Source organism: Eremomyces bilateralis (genome assembly GCF_010015585.1).
Source record: "Eremomyces bilateralis CBS 781.70 unplaced genomic scaffold P152scaffold_31, whole genome shotgun sequence".
NCBI lineage: Eukaryota > Fungi > Ascomycota > Dothideomycetes > Eremomycetales > Eremomycetaceae > Eremomyces > Eremomyces bilateralis.
In genome coordinates, this window is record NW_022985097.1 from 116232 (window position 1) to 132891 (window position 16660).

Consider the following 16660-nt stretch of genomic DNA (forward strand, 5'->3'; position numbering starts at 1 on the left):
AATACCCACCCCTTCCCGTTGGTGCCACAGATCGTCGCAGCGGCGTTGATCGCGCCGGCTTCCGGAGAAACATCTCCTTGCTCGTAGCAGGTGACCGGCCTTCAACCCTCGATCAATCTAATCTGAATATCGCCGAAGATCTCCTCTTGCTCCGCCCTCACCATATTCTTCGAACCCAGCGCCAGCACATGAAACAATCCCTGAGCCGCAATCATCCTGCTCGTCGTCTCGGGGGGTAACAGCTCCTCGAACGTGACATGTTCGACGTCGTCCTCGATCTCCTGCTTCGCGTCCACTCCCGCTTGGATGAAGGTCAGGAAGTTGTCCGACTCTCGATCCAACGCGGCCCGCTGCACCTGACTCTCGGTCTGCAGCTGCAACCGTTCCTGCTCACCCTCGGAGAGCTCGTCAGCGCCTAGCGCGAAGTCATCGTGGCCGACAAAGTCACTCGAGAAACCCGTGCCTCCGAGCTGGAAAATTTGCTGGTTTGCAAGGGAAGTGCCACGTCCGACCAAGGGCGACTCGGTATCTCTCCGACGGATATCAGGATGCGCACCGGTGGTACCGAGGGACGTCAGACCCTTAATGGAGCTGGCGATGCGCGCAATGCTGCTAAGACGATGCGCCGACGAGCCGCGAACCGACGCCGTGACATTCCACGGCATCATGATCGAGATGTCCTCCAGCTCCGGCTGCGCCTCTCGAGCCACCTCGACTTCGTCTTCGGGAGCGTGGACCATCTCGTCGTCGTATCCCATGGCCGCCTCGACTTCGTCACGCGTTCGTCTCACTTCCTCCTCCGTTTCGCCTTCCTCGAACGCCGTGCGGCTACGCTTCCTGGTCCCAGTCGGAGTGCTCGGCGTCTCGGAGGCCGGCACAATCGCATTGATGAGATCATCGCCAAAGAACATGCTCAATGGCCCGAACGACCCCTCCTTCATCGTCGCACCGACGCCGCCCAACCCCACCCCCGCAACCCAATACTCCGCGTTCCGCTTCGCCTGAAAATTCGCTTTCTGCAGAATCCGGCGGTCGCGCGCCTCGACCATGTGCGGGACGTAGGAGAGGCCCCATTCTTTGATCGTCGTGTTACGCAGGGTGGTGTCGTGGTCCATGGGGATGACGCGAGGTGCGCGCTGCTGCGGGCGGAGGGAAGCGACGGCTTCGACCGAGCCTTCATAGGATTCGGTGGGCTGTTGGGGGGTGGTGGGCATTGGATGGTCGTCGGATAGATCGTCGTATTGGAGGGCCGGGAGGTCGTCAAGATCCATCTTGTCGGCATCCTGTGGTGATGCTCAGTCATGGCTTGTAAAATCGGATGGGATCACTCACGCCTAGCAATGCTTGCCGTGCCGCCCCCGCGTGTTCATCCTCCACCCGTCGTCGTGCCGATGCATCGCTTCCCAGAACCAGCGGCCCTGGAGTTCCCCGGGCTGTCAGAGTTCCGGTCGGGTGTTCACTCAGATCCACCAGATTCCCCTCCGCGTCGAACCCGAAGTCAACATTCGGATCGAACCCCTCATCGTCGCCGAACCCCAGCGTGACATGCTCGGTGTCCCCCGCGCCCGGCAGCTGAAAGCCGCCGATGCCGCTGCTCTCGATAGGAGATCGGAGATCGAGTCTGGGGACTCCTTGAGAGCCCTGGGAGGTGTGGGGTGAGAAATTGTTGCGTTCTTGGGAGTCACCCGCGAGGGAGAGCTCGAAGCCGGGCAGATCGGAGAGGTCGATATCGAACGTCTGGAGGACGAGCTCGGGGACGAAGGTCGGATCGTCTTGCAAGTTGAGATTCTCGGCCGTAGACCTGAGATTGTGAGTGGATTAGGTCAATAGACGCCGTTCGACATGCTTACTTGGTCTTTTCGCCTTCCAGATCGATGTCGAGCCTTCGCGTGCCATGAAGCTCCTGATTCATGACGCGAAAGATCGTCTCCGTGTCCGCATGAAGATATTCGCACTGCTTCTCGCACGCTCGTGAGACACCATAGCTAGACGGGCTGGTCAATAGACGATTTACCGGGCGACATCGACGGGTACTTACAGCAGGCTGCTTTGCAATCGCAGCGCCATGGGTGCGGCGGGATTAATGATCGTCTCACAGGCTTTCGGTACATTGACTTCTTGAATATTGCGGCGATTGAGTTTCCGGACGCCGGATTTGGAGCCGAGCGTGGCGAGGAGCCTAGCGGGATGTTAACCAGTGCTGTCACTGGCAAGATGATGAGAAGCACGCACCATACGGTAGCAACACCATGTTTGCGATCAGTCAGAACTAGTTTGAGTGAGTTTAGTGTTTCAAGTCAACGCTGCGGATACAGACCTTCGTGGATGTAGAACATGGCGACCGTGAAGGAGTAGGGATGAGGTTGGAAACGAACGGCTGAGACCACAAGTAAACCGAGCGAATTGAAGGTGGGCACGAAAGATAAATTTATGAATGGAAACGAATGCGAGAGAAGTGCACGAAGTATGCAGAGACGTGGTGCAAAGGAAGTGGGAGGATGAGAGGACTGAGATGTGGAGGTGGATGTGGACAACGCGTCGTGGGAAAGCACATCACATGAACGGTTACCAGCAGCGCTCACAGAACCACACACAGCGGCCTTAAGCATTCAACATCGCTCGATTTTTCCTGTTCTAGTGTCTATACCCATTCTGCATCGGAGGACGCCTCTGCTCATGTAATCCTAGCCGCCAATGCAGGTGCATCCGATGGTCATCAGCTCGTCGCGTCTTCATTGATCGTCGCGTGGCTTTCGCTTCACATATGAGCCATGTGACCTGTAACCTCCCGTTTGCCCGTCAATGCAAGATGGATATCACGGAAAAGAGGGTACTGGGGCCAGCCCTTCATTTTGCTTCGGCTGGTGCGGCGCCTGTCTCTTCGCTGACCGAGGGCAGTGGCACGGCGCGATACAGGAGGATAAGGGCGGAATGGCTTTGGCCTGTGTTTCGGTCAGGAACGTCATCTTTCTAGCACTCAAATCAACTTACCGCCACCCGAGAGCGTCTCGATCTTCTCCGCGTCGACCTCGGAGACCTTATCATCGTTGAACCACCACCAGTTCCCGTCCTCTTCCTGCGTCTTTCCGGTCGCGGGATCTTTCCGGCCGGCTTTCTTGACGAAGGCGGTGTAATGCCCGCTGTCGGCACTGGCGCCTTGATGCGTGACAACGCCTCGAAGCTCGTACAGGCCGGTGTGATTTCCGCCCTCATCGGCGATGAGCTTCTCATCGACCAGCGCAAGGAGCTCCTTCTTGGCGTTCAGAATCGAAGCAGCTTTCTCCGCTTCGAATTCGGCATCGCTCTTGTATTGAACGTCAGTCATTTCCGTATCCTCGGATGCTACTTTGTCCTTCTTCGCGTCCTTCTTCGCGTCCTTCTTCGTGTCCTTCTTCGCGTCCTGGGACGGTTTCGTTGCGGAACCCTCAGGTAGCGTATCCGGCTCCTCGCCCTCCTTCGTTCGCTTTCTCCGCTTCCGTGACCGCTCGACATCCTCCTCCTCCTTCCTAATCTCCCGGATCTTATCTCGGACCGGGATCAAGAGCTTCTTCAGGTCATCCGTGCAGTACTCCACGGCATCCAGCTCATGCTGGAACGTCACTTTCCGCATGATCTTGGCTTTCTTCCCCGTCGTCCGTCGCCAGTCGAAGCGCACGAAATGAACGGTGAGATACTTCGGCAGCCGCATGACGCGGGAGGTTTTGTTGTAGACCGCATCCCGCCCCAGCACTTCCGAGCGCTTCTCGATCTGCTCGGTGAGACCGGCCGCGAGACCATCCCGCAAATGGTTCGTATCGGCATTGATGTGGCAGTTCAGCTTGTAGAATCGATCCTGGCTATGAACGGATTCCTCTCCACCGTCCTTCGCGGCCGGCTCGGAGCACTCCATGGTCGATTCGAACTGGCCTGACATGTATGTATCCACCCATGATTGCGCGGCCTTGGACCCTGCGTCGGATCCATCAGTCAGGCCAGATATCGTCACTTTCTCCTTCAGCTGTGAAACAATCTGTGACCATGCTTCTTCGGCGTCCTGTTGAGCGTAGCCATGTCCATCTTTCGATTTCTGAGCGAACTGAGGGTATGCCGATCGTAGTGCGCTGAGGAACACGAGCGGAGGGAATCCCACTTGCGTCTCGGACAGTTGCTTGAACAGGTCGCGAAGGGAGGCGATAAGATCGAGGGAAGCAGCGGACGAACTGCCGCCAAGGGTAAATTGACGGAGATCGGGCCCAGTACTAGCGCTACGTCCACCATTAGCGACAAAAGTCCCAAGAGAACCGTATCCTATCCTTACCCAGGCTTATAAGTAGCGAGTTGTTCTTGCAGTTCGGGGATCGCCCTCAGTGTCTGGAGCGTCGCATTCATGTAGCATGTATTGCCTAGGTTCTGCAGACCCGCCGGGATCGCTCCTTCGGACTGAGCCGCTTCGGCTTCAGTCATATCCTCTAGGAACTTGATCTTTTCCTTCGGCCTCTCCAAGGCTGCTGAACCGGCCGCAGGCGTGCCCATCATCATGAAGGCATGTCCAGGTTTGACACCGAGTTTCCCCAGGTCGGTATCATCCTTCATTTGGCCGCCTTTGATCAGGATCTTCTGGCGCTCTGGCTCCACGCCGGTGAGGGAGTAGAGCTGGTATTTGAAGGTCTCTCCATTGGATGTAGGATCGAGCTCGACATCATATCGCTTGCCTTGGTGCTTGACCACCACTGATTCTTAGGGTTAGCTTCCATGATTTGGCTCGGAAGATGAGGGATTTCAACCTTGTATAGGATCCATGATGATAGGCCAGCACAGATGTATAGTGGGTTGAAAATCAAGAGGATATAGAGGGTGTGAGGGGGGAGATTTGTGTTGTTGACTTCCACACGTACCACAGTCTGTTGTTCACTCGCAGTGTTTTGCAGTGGGAGGTTTGCCTCAACCATTCGTCATTCGTCCGCCGCCTGGAGCCCTGGGCGGTGGACCAGGATGAGCGGGAAGTGGCTGACTAAGTGTGGCTGACTAAGTGAAGCTGGTCATCACCACAGGCGGGGCTTCCTTGGGGCTTCGTGTGTCCGTCGCAACTACGGCACTGCACTGTAGTACCTCTACATATCTATCCAACTTTAGCATCGCTGTTGGTATTGGGGCTATTATTGTATCTCCTTTCTTCGCCAGCTGATGAGACCAGGCGGTACTTGCCTCCCGTCTTAAAGGTCGCCGAGGAGTCCCGATCATGGTATGTCTGCATAGGAGTCGATCTTACGTTGCCTTGACTAACCTCCGCAGTCCCAATCACTTCGGCCATACCTCCAATGCGTCCGGTCTTCGCTGACTGCTGCCCTATCTCTATCCAACTTCGCCTCACAAACTAGCGAGAGACACAATGTCCCCGAGATCGAAGCGAAATCCTCCCCCGAAGTGCTCCTCAACCCCCTCACGGTGTCACGGAACGAGAATGAGCGGGTGTTCATCGAACCCAGCATAAACAGCGTTCGGATCAGCATCAAAATCAAGCAAGCCGACGAGATTGAGAACATATTGGTCCATAAGTTCACGCGGTTCTTGACCCAGAGAGCGGAGGCCTTCTTTATCCTGAGAAGGAAACCCATCAAGGTTGGTCCAGCATCTCCCGACGTACTCCGGGTAACGGATATCGGGTGGCTGACTCTTTCAGGGATATGATATCTCGTTCTTAATCACAAACTTCCACACGGAAGACATGCTTAAACACAAACTGGTCGACTTCATAATACAATTCATGGAGGAGGTCGATAAGGAGATTTCGGAGATGAAGCTCTTTGTAAGCCCCAGCTCTTTGACACTCTTCAGGGCCTTCCCTGCCGATATTAAATATGAAACTAATCATCCGCAGTTGAACGCGAGGGCTCGTTTTGTAGCAGAGTCATTCCTAACTCCCGTAAGCGCCGTGCTCTCCAGTTCGTTGAGACCACTAGCTAACATGTCTTAGTTCGATTGAACAGGGGGCACTATCCCTTTGTTAAGGAGCAAACGCTGCAATTTCTCAATGAGTGGGAACCAACCATCGCCATCATACCATCACCATGGTCCAATCGGTGTCGTTGAGATCTCTTCACCGTCATTCAGCAGGCATTACATTGCCTCCGTGGCTCCTCCCAAGTCATCAACTTCCATGGAGCGTTTCTGGTACCAAAGGCCTTCCCGAAAAGTTTGTAACTGCCATAGATACCAGAATGGATTGAGCGTTCTTTGCCTCCCTAAACCTTTCCATTGAGCTATGATGACTTGCTTCCTGCCTGATATCAAATTATACTTGACCAGTCATCCAGATATAGGCGTGCCATTGAATGTCGATCGTGTGTATCCTTTCTCTGACATATACTCTCCAAAGAGTATAGGTATCCTTCTCTTTCTTAGTATATCTTCGATTTTTAGTGCACCTGCAACATCTTGCTTTGTAATCTCTTAGGAGCACCGATCGTCCCTTTTCCAATACTCGTTTGCCGTTGAGTCTATGGTTTGATTCGCATTATCTGGTACCTGGTCTATTGCTTCTCCAATTACCAGAGTTTATATAACACTCAGCACTCTTAGAACAGCAGCTCCTGAACACACAGATGGAACGGAGCACCTGCACCTCTATTGAAGGGTGTCCTCCCTTAAACTGACTCCTATCTTTCTTAGCATCAGCCGTAGATCCCCAGTCTTCTTGTTCTCCCAATATGTGTCGCCTGTACTATGATAGGCTTTGGCCCTCGGGGCCATTAGAAAATGTCATCTTGCATCTTGATAATTCGACAGATTCAGAACCATTACCCATGTCAGCGTGTATTACTGCTGGGAAATGGCCCGTTCTATCATTTATTTCCCATCTCATTAATTCGCTCTTCGGTGGACAATAATTATGTCAAAATTTATGTTATCCTGAAAGCCGGGTGGAAACATCATGTCACATCTACCTATGGTAACAGTCTACAAATGTGTTGGTATCATACCTTTTACATTGATAAAGCGGGATTGACCGTCTTTATTCACATAATGATGAAGGTATTCATCATTATTATGCCCTCCTCATCACAAGAAACTCCGGTGGAGTATTTAAGTCGCTTCTAACATGAACTGTTTCTATTTCCTTTATAGAATGCTTAGAATAAATAGAAAGCACTAAATACTTTATATTCTGCAAGTTTGTCTTGAGCCACTTCCATATCTCTAAACTACGTTCTGTCCTTGTAACGACCAAGCAGCATCCAGCAGTCGGCCGACCGAACTTCGCTGTTGAAGAAGTCAACGTCATCCAGTGCACTCACTAGCCCGACAATCCCACCATGTCGGCCACATTCCCTCCCCAAATCCCATGGCAACTCAGTCGTGGAGTATTGAAACTCTCCGATGTAGGGTCATCACCGCCAACGAAAGTGCTTGCTGACGATATCAGGTTCCGTGGAACGTCTCTAAATCTAAGATCATTGACCTCTTCCATCCCGTCAAGGACAATCTCAACGCCGTCCCAGCTAGGTCTTGGAACTACGTGATCCATATTATCACAGATCGGTATGACAACCGCACCTGGGATGTCTTTGTCGAGTTCAAGAGCCCCGAATACGCGAGGTGCGCCCTCAAGCTCCTGGAGAACACCGATGATGCGCCTAGAATCCAGGGGCGGCGGATTTGCGTGGAGGAAAGCTCTACAGCGGTGATGGCCCGGGCAGTTTTCCCCTTTGCCCAGGTAGAGTTTGAAGGAGAGGGGTATCGACCCAAAGCGGCATACAAGGGGCTCTTCGGACCCGATGACCTGCTCAACGTGCGGAAAACGGCCACGAACCTTATGGTAGGTCGGCATTCCGGATCAAATCTTACCGTATTTGAAGTTTAACAACCCACCAGAGAAATTCGCTGCAGCGGACACCAGAGCGGGTATACGAATCCTTCTTGTCCGCCCTTCAAATGGTAAGCCCCCTTTCAGTGGTTTAGAGCTAAGCTAACCTCTTCCAGTTGCCAGATGCATATGCAAACAATCCCAATACTCATGAAAATGTGGAAGACGTTGTTGTTACGGCCAAATGTCTCATCAAGCAACTGTTGGATGAACTAATAGCGAGGAACCATCCCGAAGGGCTGACCTGGAGACTTCTGGAAAGCTTTGTTGACGTAATCGATCAGGCTAGATACTTCACAACTGAGCAGAAGGTTCATATCATGAAAGAAGTCCCTTTCTACAACAGATCGGGATATGCTAGTTTCTAGTAGATTCCAGACCGCCGCGCTGTCGGCTGGTGCAAACGCATCCATTCTTCATATCATGTTCTAGCGCACTGTAGTTTAATTGACTACTTAGCTAAATGCCACAAAAGATCCTCCATTCTCGGATGCCATTCCTGATACAGTGCGTGGTAATTTCGCCGTCTACCCATAGCACGCTGTGTCCCTACTGTATATCAGTGACTCAGTGCTTCAACCAAGGCGAAAACTTAAAGTACGGAGATTAAATGCTTCAAGAACCTACCTAGTGTCAACAGTTGCTATAGGGAAAGAACAATCCTATAGTTATATGTTTGCCGGCGGTTTAAGATATATCATTGCTTGTCCCTAGATATGCATGCCTCCAGGGCAATTTCTGACAACAATATAACTCTTTGGCTCCTATTGAGAGATACAACTGGTCTCCGCCATCCTAGCCCCCTTTCAAATGCAGATCACAAATAGCAAGCTCACAAATCATAAATTTGCTCACCGTAAGTAGCGGTCAGTGGCCCCATTTTCAAGTCAGTGAATGGGAGGCCCATATAATGAATATGGAATATCAGTATTGTAGTTTATCATCATTGTATCCTTTCTCTTCTCGGGTATAAAAGAATTCATTCTCGCTGGACGAATTCAAAACTCTTCAACATCACTATACGAACGTTAGTCTGCAGAACAAGTTCAAGGCCGAGCTTGGGATTCAGCATTGGTAAACCATCCGGCATGGCCAACTCTAAAGCACTACACCCTTTATCAGTTGGTTGGAGGCAAGAAAAGAGCGAGCTGGATACATGGGAGCGCAATGATGAAAAAGGAAGGGTGCTGGTGACAAAAATTGGGATTCGTACACACACTGGGTTTGATAGTAACACGAGCTCAAGTAGGCTAGAGTAGTGGAAGCTGCTGCGTTGGCGGGAACGGCGCGAAATCATTAGAGCGTTGTAGACAACTATCGAAACACAGCCAGAGCACGAGACTCTCAGCGCACAGCTATACTTTCTATTAAGAGAGACGATCTGGTATTCAAGCTTGTGTTCAATGGAGCAGAAGTAGTTTGCTTGTTGGAGAAGGATGAGTAGCACATTCCAAGCTCTTTTACAACCGACAGGTAGCCATCAGAAGCATGATGTCTTCATGTTCTCTCTTTCATCAAAGCTGGAGATACACTCGAATGGATTTCCTCACACGGGAATTGAAAGGCATCAAAGAGTGTACTGATTTCGGCGTCATTCTTGTCTTGAGGTGTACGGTCCCTATCCTCGTCGGGAACATAAAGGAAATCTTCAATCTGGAATATATCATCGTTTTTCCCTGTAGAATTTGTGTCATCGACTGGGGAATAGGTATCTGAATCGCGCAGGCGCTTCGTGGCCAGAAAGTGATCTCTCGGTGAGCAGCCAACATGCTCAGCAAAGACCTTGTGGAGATATCGCGGCGTGAGACCCACTCTCATTGCAAGCTCGTTAAGAGTAATTTGACTGCCTTTCCCCGAGCATTCGCTTGCGTTTAGTTCGATGATCCTCTTTGCTTCATTCACAGCTGCAGCGACACGCTCACTGGGCGCTCCAATTCCTGCCCTCTTTGTTGATTGAGGCTGGCACCTCTTACACGGTCTAAAACCTTCCGTTTCAGCTCGCCCCGCGTCGTCAAAGAAGACAATATTCGCCCGTCTAGCAAGGCGAGATGCACAGTTAGGTCGGCAGTATATCCCGGTGGTTTTCACTGCGTAGACAAATGCAGATGATGCGTTGGAGTCGCGGGAGGACACCGCGATGCAGCGGGCCTGGGACGACGTGTATGCCATGGACGAATCGCGCCAAAGCGCCCCAGGAGTGGAGGTTTTGGAGAAAGCTAGTAATTATTATAACATGTCACTCCGACCCATTCTGAAAAGACGATCGGGCGAACCTTAAGATGGATTTGATGACATCGATGCGACAAATGTCGCGACAGAGCAAACTACCCTCCGCCCACTTTCTTGACGCCACAGTTGAAAGTGGGACTGTGCTAGGATATCCATATGGATCCTTGCCGCAATTTTGGCGCCATTTAAGTCATCAGTAATAAGCGATCACTTTTATCAATTCACGAGTGCCTGATCTCTTTCCAGGATCTAAGATCGAATATTTCCTGATATGGAACAAGAATTGTTTCGTAGCAACATTGCGGCGTCATGAGTGAATGGCTATTCGTCCCATCAGAGTGGACAGCCAATCGTGGCGCTGGACCAGTCGGTTCGCCTGTCTTCATGAACCGGAAAGGCTGTGAATCTCAGGCATGGTTTGATACCCAGACATTTCAAAGTTTCATGATTGAGGCAAAGCGGGTAGCACCCTCGCTGATAGAGCCATGGGTATCGACTGAGGCATATAAACAGGACTCCATTGGGACTGACTTATATCATGCCGCGAGGAATCATTGAGAGAATGATTCAACGCCAACAGCATCACATTCAATCAACAATAGCCCAATATTTTATCATTCGACATCATGACTAGCACAAGCAGGGAAGAAGCGAATGTTCTGATCCAAGAACTGGCGACCGAGAATGGTTGGCTTTCAGCCGAAGATCGCGAATATCTTCGAGTGAATCGCCCACATATCATCAAAAGCGTTGACGGAGCTCGACGGTTGGCTTGTGCAAGCACAGAGGCGTAGGTATTCTACTCTCTTTAAATGCTTTTGACTAACTCTCCTAGACTGTCCCGTAATTTGTACTCGAAGGATACCCGCTTCGTGTACGAATTGATCCAAAACGTGGAAGACAACAAGTACTCTATCGCCGATGGAAACAAGGAGCGTCCTCATCTCTCATTCATTGTTTCAGCCAAGAGTATTATAATCGACTCCAATGAGGATGGATTCTCCGAGGCCAATACCCGGGCAATCTGTAAGGTAGGAGAAAGCACCAAGTCGGGAATCGAAGGCTATGTTGGAGAGAAAGGCATTGGATTCAAATCTGTCTTCAAAGTTGCCCGCAAGGTTCACGTCCAGTCGGAACCATATTCGTTTGCATTCGAGTACAATCGTGGATTACCAGACTCTGGGCTTGGAATGGTCACACCCCTCGTGGAACCTCCCCGTCGGCTGCCGTTGGGTTTTCGGACCCGTATCATTCTTGAACTGAATGATAGGGTCGACAAGGACGCCCTGCTTCGCGAGTTTGAGGCTCTTCCGGACACCCTTCTATTATTTCTACGGAAATTAAAAAAAGCTTTCAATTCGTATCGAAAGACTTGAGAAGGATGTCCGAAAGGTGTACGAATTGTCGACCGAGAATAATAGAGCTCGTATCGCTCGAACCATCGAAAATGACACTGTCAATCTCAACTTCTGGATCGCGAGCAAATCAATTACTGATATGCCTGAGGAAGAAGCAAGAACAGGTATCACGACAGCAGATGTGCTTTTGGCCTTTCCTCTCAATCAGGATGACGTTCCAACTGTTGAGGAGCAGCATATATTCGCCTTTCTTCCTCTCCGGAAGGTTGGTTTCAAGGTATCCTCCAGACTCTCTTAACAAAAACTGCCGACGCTGACCTGATTAGTTTCTCATCCAGTCCGACTTCATAACTCAGGCCAGCCGCGAAGATGTTTCCAATTGCCCTTGGAACCGACGAATTCTGGACGAAATTGTCAATCTTTTCTTGGCAGATACTATCTCTGGATTCTTGGATCAACCGACCTTGAAATATTCATGGCTCCGCTATCTGACAACGAATGGGGTGCCCGATGAGTTTTGGGGCACACTTCAAAATCGGCTATTCTCCCAGCTCATGAATCACAATTGTTTCATTCCATTGGGGGACCGCGGTACCACAATTGCTAGATCATTAAGACTTGTTCCGACTTCTTTAAGAGACGTTGAAAACCGACCTCTGCTGCCCGAATGCGACTGTACTACACCTCACCTTCATAGTCGCTACGTCTCAAGTAGGTACGACGCCACTCTTGACATTCCAATCCTCCGAAAACTCGGCCTCGAAACATTGTCCACTGCAAAATTCATTGGGCTCTTGCGTTGTGACTTGAAACCCAACGGCTACTCTCGGCTGCGAACGACGCCAGTGGAATCACGATGGCATACATACCTCTCTAGGTCCTTGCTTCGAGCAGTAGCCACTTCAGAACAATTTGCAATCGGTATTAAGAAGCTGCCACTAGTGCCACTTCTCGAGGATGAGCGATGGGTTCCACCATTTAATGCATCGATCTATTTCCCAAACTGCCGAGGGATCGATATTCCGCGGGATCTTCCCCTGAGTCTAGTTGATCCACGGGCACTTGTCAATGACGAAAGAACAAAGCTATTTCGAGAACTCGGAGTGTCGGAATGTGATCCCGAGCGAATCTTTCCATTGCTAGAACAGGCCTGCAGAAAGGATGACTGGACGATGGACAAAGCTCTCGACCATCTCAAGTTTGTATTCTGGAACCATGCCGATCTACCATCTCGGGGACAGAGAATTTCTCTTATGGTTGTGAGCACAGTTTTTTCGAAACTAGTCCCTGATTCGTCGACCGGGTGGTTGTACAGCCCAAGCAGCGCAGACTCTTGCGGCGCAGCCAATGTCATCGGCTGTCCAGTTCCGAAGCAGCTAGAGGGAAAGATGCTGTTTTTACATCCACGCTACTATGAAGTGTTTGGAGCTTGCGAACGAAGATATGACAAGACTGGCATCGAATGGCTCGAAGAATTCGTCCAGGTCAGGTCCATACCAGAGCCCAGGAATAAAGCTGGAACAGCAATTTCTGAAGAGTCCAAATACCTGGCAACTCAGAAAGCACATTCGATTGCTCTCGGAGTTCTCAAGCGGCAATGGTCTCATGTTGACCTCGACATCCAATGGAAAGCAGATTTCCAGAAGCTGGCCCGAGTACCGATACTCCATTCAGATGATATCTCACCATTGAGCTCAACATATCTTCCACTCCCAAAATTGAAAGCTATCGTTGATCGACTGAGCTTCAGAGCAGTTTTAGATTCATCAAGGAGCTTGATGGAATGGAGGATGACGACGTGTCCGATTGGAGTTTCTTGCGTCACTTAGGAGTGCAGTACGAAGAAGATTTTTAATTCTGGTTGCTACTGTTGAAGAAGGCTCCCGAAAAGAAGAACCCAGGATATATTGTAATGTCAGAGGTATACTCCAGACTTGTAGGTTTCTGCTCGACACCAAGTCACAAAACCATTCTCAGGTACCTGATGAATGTCCCAATCTGGGAGCAGGACTAACAGTTACAGAACAATCTTCGGTGCTATTGAAGCCACTTCGGTTTCCGTGGTATGATAAGCAGCTTCCTCCTCTTGCCGGACAAGACTAGAGAGCTGTTTGAGTGTTCCTCTGAAAAGAACTATATCTTCACTAGGAAAGATACATGGTACCCCCCGAGTTCCTGTCGGTGGAATACTCCGACTTGGTACCGTCATCATCCCACCCTTGCTCGACTACCTGGATACGACTCCCTTAAGACATTTTTCGTCGATGATCTTTCAGTTCCGACTGAACCGGGAGTGGACGATTACTTGAGTTACATTGCATACTTAACAAAGCCAAGCGTTGTAGCAAGAAGAGACGAAATCCTCAAACTTCTCTACGATAATCTCCACTCGGAGATTCGAGGGGACAATTCTTGGAAGGAAGCTGTCAAGTGAGTTAACCGTACTTCCACTCACTTAATTCTTGTGCTAATTCAGCTAGAAATCGTTTCGAATCTGATAAGCTTGTCTACAACTTCCAGGACCAGACATGGCACAGTCCATCAACTTGCGTCTGGGCCAACGACACTGCGCGCCTACCCCAGAAATTCTCTGTTGCAACGGAGTACTTCGCGCAGAAACCTTTCTTCCGGGCGGTCCTTGGGATTGAAGAGCCGAAGCTTCCTCTGTACATCCAATCATTGAAGCAGGAAGCATCTGAATCGCCGAGCAGCGATTCAATCAAGCAACTTATCAGGAACATTTGTCAGTTCGGTCCTACTGCGAGCGATCTAACAATTCTCTTCGACAGCAAATGCTTCCCCGTTCGCCTCCCGGATGGAACACTGGCTTGGATGAATGGCAAGGAGGACTTTGCTATCGTTGATCGGCAGGAATACGAAACTCTCTTCCGGGGACAGCTCAAAACGTTGGATTTCTCCAAGGAGGAAGTCCACGAAATGGAGGTCTTTCTCATCGGGCTAGGTCTCCAGAAGCGATACCTTTCCGGCACAGTCGCAGCTGAGACGACGGCATCTAGAAGCTCGATCGATCACTCAATGACCACCGAGTTGAGAAGAAAGGCATATGCGATTTGCCGGTAAGTGTTCATTACCAGCATTGGATCAGTATTGATTGAGCTAGGTATGCTGCTCATGCGAGATGCACTGCGGTTTGCGACGACCCAGTCGAATGTTTCGAGAAGCTTCAGAACATAACTGTCCTGCTAGTGAGGAATTTTCAAAGACACTGACTACCTACCAGGATGGCAGACCAGTCACTATGGTTTCCGGGAAGGCATACTGCCACCTGGAAGACGTAGACAACGAGGTTTGCAATGTTGAAAGCAACGAAAGAGATGATCCTGAGGATTCAGCTGGTCTGAAAGTATATATCCCAAGGGACCCCCGGCTTCAACATCGATGCCTTCTGACTCACCTGCCGCAAGCTATTCTCAGTCACTTCGGCGCCCCGAACAGCTCTGTTGGAGAATTGGGCAGCATATTCTCAGCCCACGGGCTTGCAGACGTTGACGAAATTCTAGAAAACGCTGGGGTTATTTCCGTGGCTTGTGTCAATCGACCTGAAGATGTAGAGTTGAATTCGTCTGAACCGGAAGAAGACGACGATCCAATGTTCCAGTTATCAGATGACACTGGAGAGGCTGAACCGGTTACACCGCCTCGACCTACATTCCTGGAGCAGGCACAATTTACCTTCCGCCCGTCCAGTTCAAGATCCAGCCACTTCATTTCTCAAAGGAACTCTGGGCTTTCGCCAAGTTCGAACTTAACTCCCGCGACGTTAGTCTTCAGTACACCAGGTACTCAAGAAGATCCTGCTCGCTACACGATGCTTCTCGAAGTGGCGGTCGACAGCGCTCGGCGCGGTCCGCAATTTCCGCGCGTTGGTGAAACTTCCGCTGTATCTCTTGAGCCTTGCCTTTCAAAGTTCGAGGTTGATGTGGCGGTGACTGGTGCCCAGAGAGACTTCAAAGTTGGAGCAGCTGGAGAACTCTTTGTAGGTCTGTCGTTCGGTCTAGGAGTATTGCTAATTTGAGCAGATGTTTGAATGGTTGAAGAGTCTCCAATTACCGAACTTCGGCCTTGAGAGTTGGCAGTCTAGGATTCGAAATCTCGTTCGGTCACATTATGATTACACGGCGCTGACGAATTGGTCATTACCTGAGACTTCAGACATCGTTTACGAAGACTACAAGAGCAAACTTACCGGCCTTCTGATCGCCAATGGCTATCTCCGGTCTGATATCTGGGCAAGGGAGCAACCAAAGTACCATATTGAGGTGAAAGCCTCCACGGGCCGCCTCACCACACCGTTCTACGTGAGCCGCAACCAGTACGACCTCATGATGGACACCACACTACCCACAGATTCGGCTTCGGGCAGAGTATACATCCTCGCGAGAGTGTTCAATCTCGGCCAGTCGGATATGAGGCTGAAGTTGTATCTTGACCCGAACCGGTTGGAGCGTGAAGCCAGGCTGAGGTTCAGATCGGATAAGTATGAGGTGACGGAAGCAGCAGAATTTTGAGAGGATTTGAGACCGTGTCTGTAGTTTGATTGTGAAGGACGTAGTTCAGCAATCGTAGTATATCATATTTCATCTTTCTGGCCAGCTCTGCTGGCATTCAAGTTGTAATGTACATGGTCAAACATCAATTTGAAAAGGGTCGTTCAGTCCTGTGCAGCAGTTTATATGACAACGGCATTGAATCGAGCCACTCGAATTCGTCTGAATTGGTCCTCTGAGTAGCCTTGATACCTCTTCTCCAGATTTTCACCAATCCGAGCCCGGCGGTTGTGCCATATCAGTGTCATCCGCGCTCCAGTCGCAGTCCTAGTTCTTTCCTTCTCCTCCACATTTCATGGCCACCTCGCTCCTTCCATCATGCTTCTCTCCACAGATCGTGTCCATCTCTCAAATCCTTTCCTCTCTTCTATGCTTCCTCCGATCGTTCCTGCTCTCGCCTCACTCCATGCGAACAAAGACCTCGGGATCTCGACCACCACTGCAATGTAACATGACAACACCACGGAGCGATTGCTGTGATGCTGTCTTTTTAATTCCTCTCTACTAACTAACTAACTACAGCTAATGTACTATGCAATCAGCTTTGAAAGAGGAGGGAAAGGTTCTCAGGGGTTTGAAACCGCTTCAAGATTCCCTCCAGAAAGTCTTCTACAATGCAATCCGGAACGCAGTCTCCCAATTCCGCCAAAACGACCAGGTCA

At 50.5% G+C, this 16660-nt stretch overlaps 6 protein-coding genes across 6 annotated transcripts; 3 read left to right on the forward strand and 3 right to left on the reverse strand.

Moving 5' to 3' along the window:
• Positions 1 to 101: 101 nt before the first annotated feature.
• Positions 102 to 2336, reverse strand: P152DRAFT_517272 (uncharacterized protein; the record flags this gene model as incomplete). The annotated part of the gene is made up of 6 exons (XM_033682999.1): positions 102 to 1283; positions 1333 to 1801; positions 1851 to 1985; positions 2039 to 2179; positions 2233 to 2269; positions 2318 to 2336. 6 exons carry the CDS (start codon positions 2334 to 2336, stop codon positions 102 to 104), a joined length of 1983 nt encoding a protein of 660 aa, XP_033530406.1.
• Positions 2337 to 2847: 511 nt separating this feature from the next.
• On the reverse strand, positions 2848 to 4905 carry P152DRAFT_443166 (cysteine proteinase; the record flags this gene model as incomplete). Its single annotated transcript, XM_033677770.1, has 4 exons — positions 4764 to 4905; positions 4298 to 4709; positions 2992 to 4244; positions 2848 to 2942 (listed from the first exon to the last, which is right to left on the reverse strand). The coding sequence occupies exons 1-4, from the start codon at positions 4777 to 4779 to the stop codon at positions 2848 to 2850; spliced, it is 1776 nt and encodes a 591-aa protein (XP_033530407.1). The 5' UTR covers positions 4780 to 4905.
• A 160-nt stretch (positions 4906 to 5065) lies between these two features.
• P152DRAFT_209186 (ARP23 complex 20 kDa subunit) lies at positions 5066 to 6102 on the forward strand. Its single transcript, XM_033674400.1, has 6 exons — positions 5066 to 5123; positions 5174 to 5221; positions 5272 to 5598; positions 5660 to 5785; positions 5858 to 5902; positions 5954 to 6102. Exons 2-6 carry the CDS (start codon positions 5219 to 5221, stop codon positions 5960 to 5962), a joined length of 510 nt encoding a protein of 169 aa, XP_033530408.1. The 5' UTR covers positions 5066 to 5123; positions 5174 to 5218; the 3' UTR covers positions 5963 to 6102.
• A 1190-nt stretch (positions 6103 to 7292) lies between these two features.
• P152DRAFT_452581 (uncharacterized protein) lies at positions 7293 to 8211 on the forward strand (the record flags this gene model as incomplete). Its single annotated transcript, XM_033678304.1, has 4 exons — positions 7293 to 7358; positions 7403 to 7795; positions 7867 to 7914; positions 7960 to 8211. 4 exons carry the CDS (start codon positions 7293 to 7295, stop codon positions 8209 to 8211), a joined length of 759 nt encoding a protein of 252 aa, XP_033530409.1.
• A 632-nt stretch (positions 8212 to 8843) lies between these two features.
• P152DRAFT_209397 (uncharacterized protein) lies at positions 8844 to 10196 on the reverse strand. The gene is made up of 2 exons (XM_033674402.1): positions 9057 to 10196; positions 8844 to 8949 (listed from the first exon to the last, which is right to left on the reverse strand). The coding sequence occupies exon 1, from the start codon at positions 10010 to 10012 to the stop codon at positions 9341 to 9343; it is 672 nt and encodes a 223-aa protein (XP_033530410.1). The 5' UTR covers positions 10013 to 10196; the 3' UTR covers positions 8844 to 8949; positions 9057 to 9340.
• A 502-nt stretch (positions 10197 to 10698) lies between these two features.
• Positions 10699 to 15959, forward strand: P152DRAFT_452583 (uncharacterized protein; the record flags this gene model as incomplete). The annotated part of the gene is made up of 10 exons (XM_033678305.1): positions 10699 to 10862; positions 10908 to 11369; positions 11443 to 11707; positions 11757 to 13230; positions 13371 to 13407; positions 13579 to 13860; positions 13911 to 14507; positions 14552 to 14636; positions 14672 to 15427; positions 15471 to 15959. The coding sequence occupies 10 exons, from the start codon at positions 10699 to 10701 to the stop codon at positions 15957 to 15959; spliced, it is 4611 nt and encodes a 1536-aa protein (XP_033530411.1).
• Positions 15960 to 16660: the final 701 nt, after the last annotated feature.

Bases quoted from the DNA above. Each gene is read 5' to 3' on its own strand.
- P152DRAFT_209186 (XM_033674400.1), top strand. The intron at 5,599-5,659 runs GTTGGTCCAGCA...TGACTCTTTCAG, and splicing joins TGAGAAGGAAACCCATCAAG to GGATATGATATCTCGTTCTT. The intron at 5,786-5,857 runs GTAAGCCCCAGC...AATCATCCGCAG, and splicing joins TTTCGGAGATGAAGCTCTTT to TTGAACGCGAGGGCTCGTTT.
- P152DRAFT_209397 (XM_033674402.1), bottom strand. From the start codon at position 10,012: ATGGCATACACGTCGTCCCAGGCCCGCTGCATCGCGGTGTCCTCCCGC.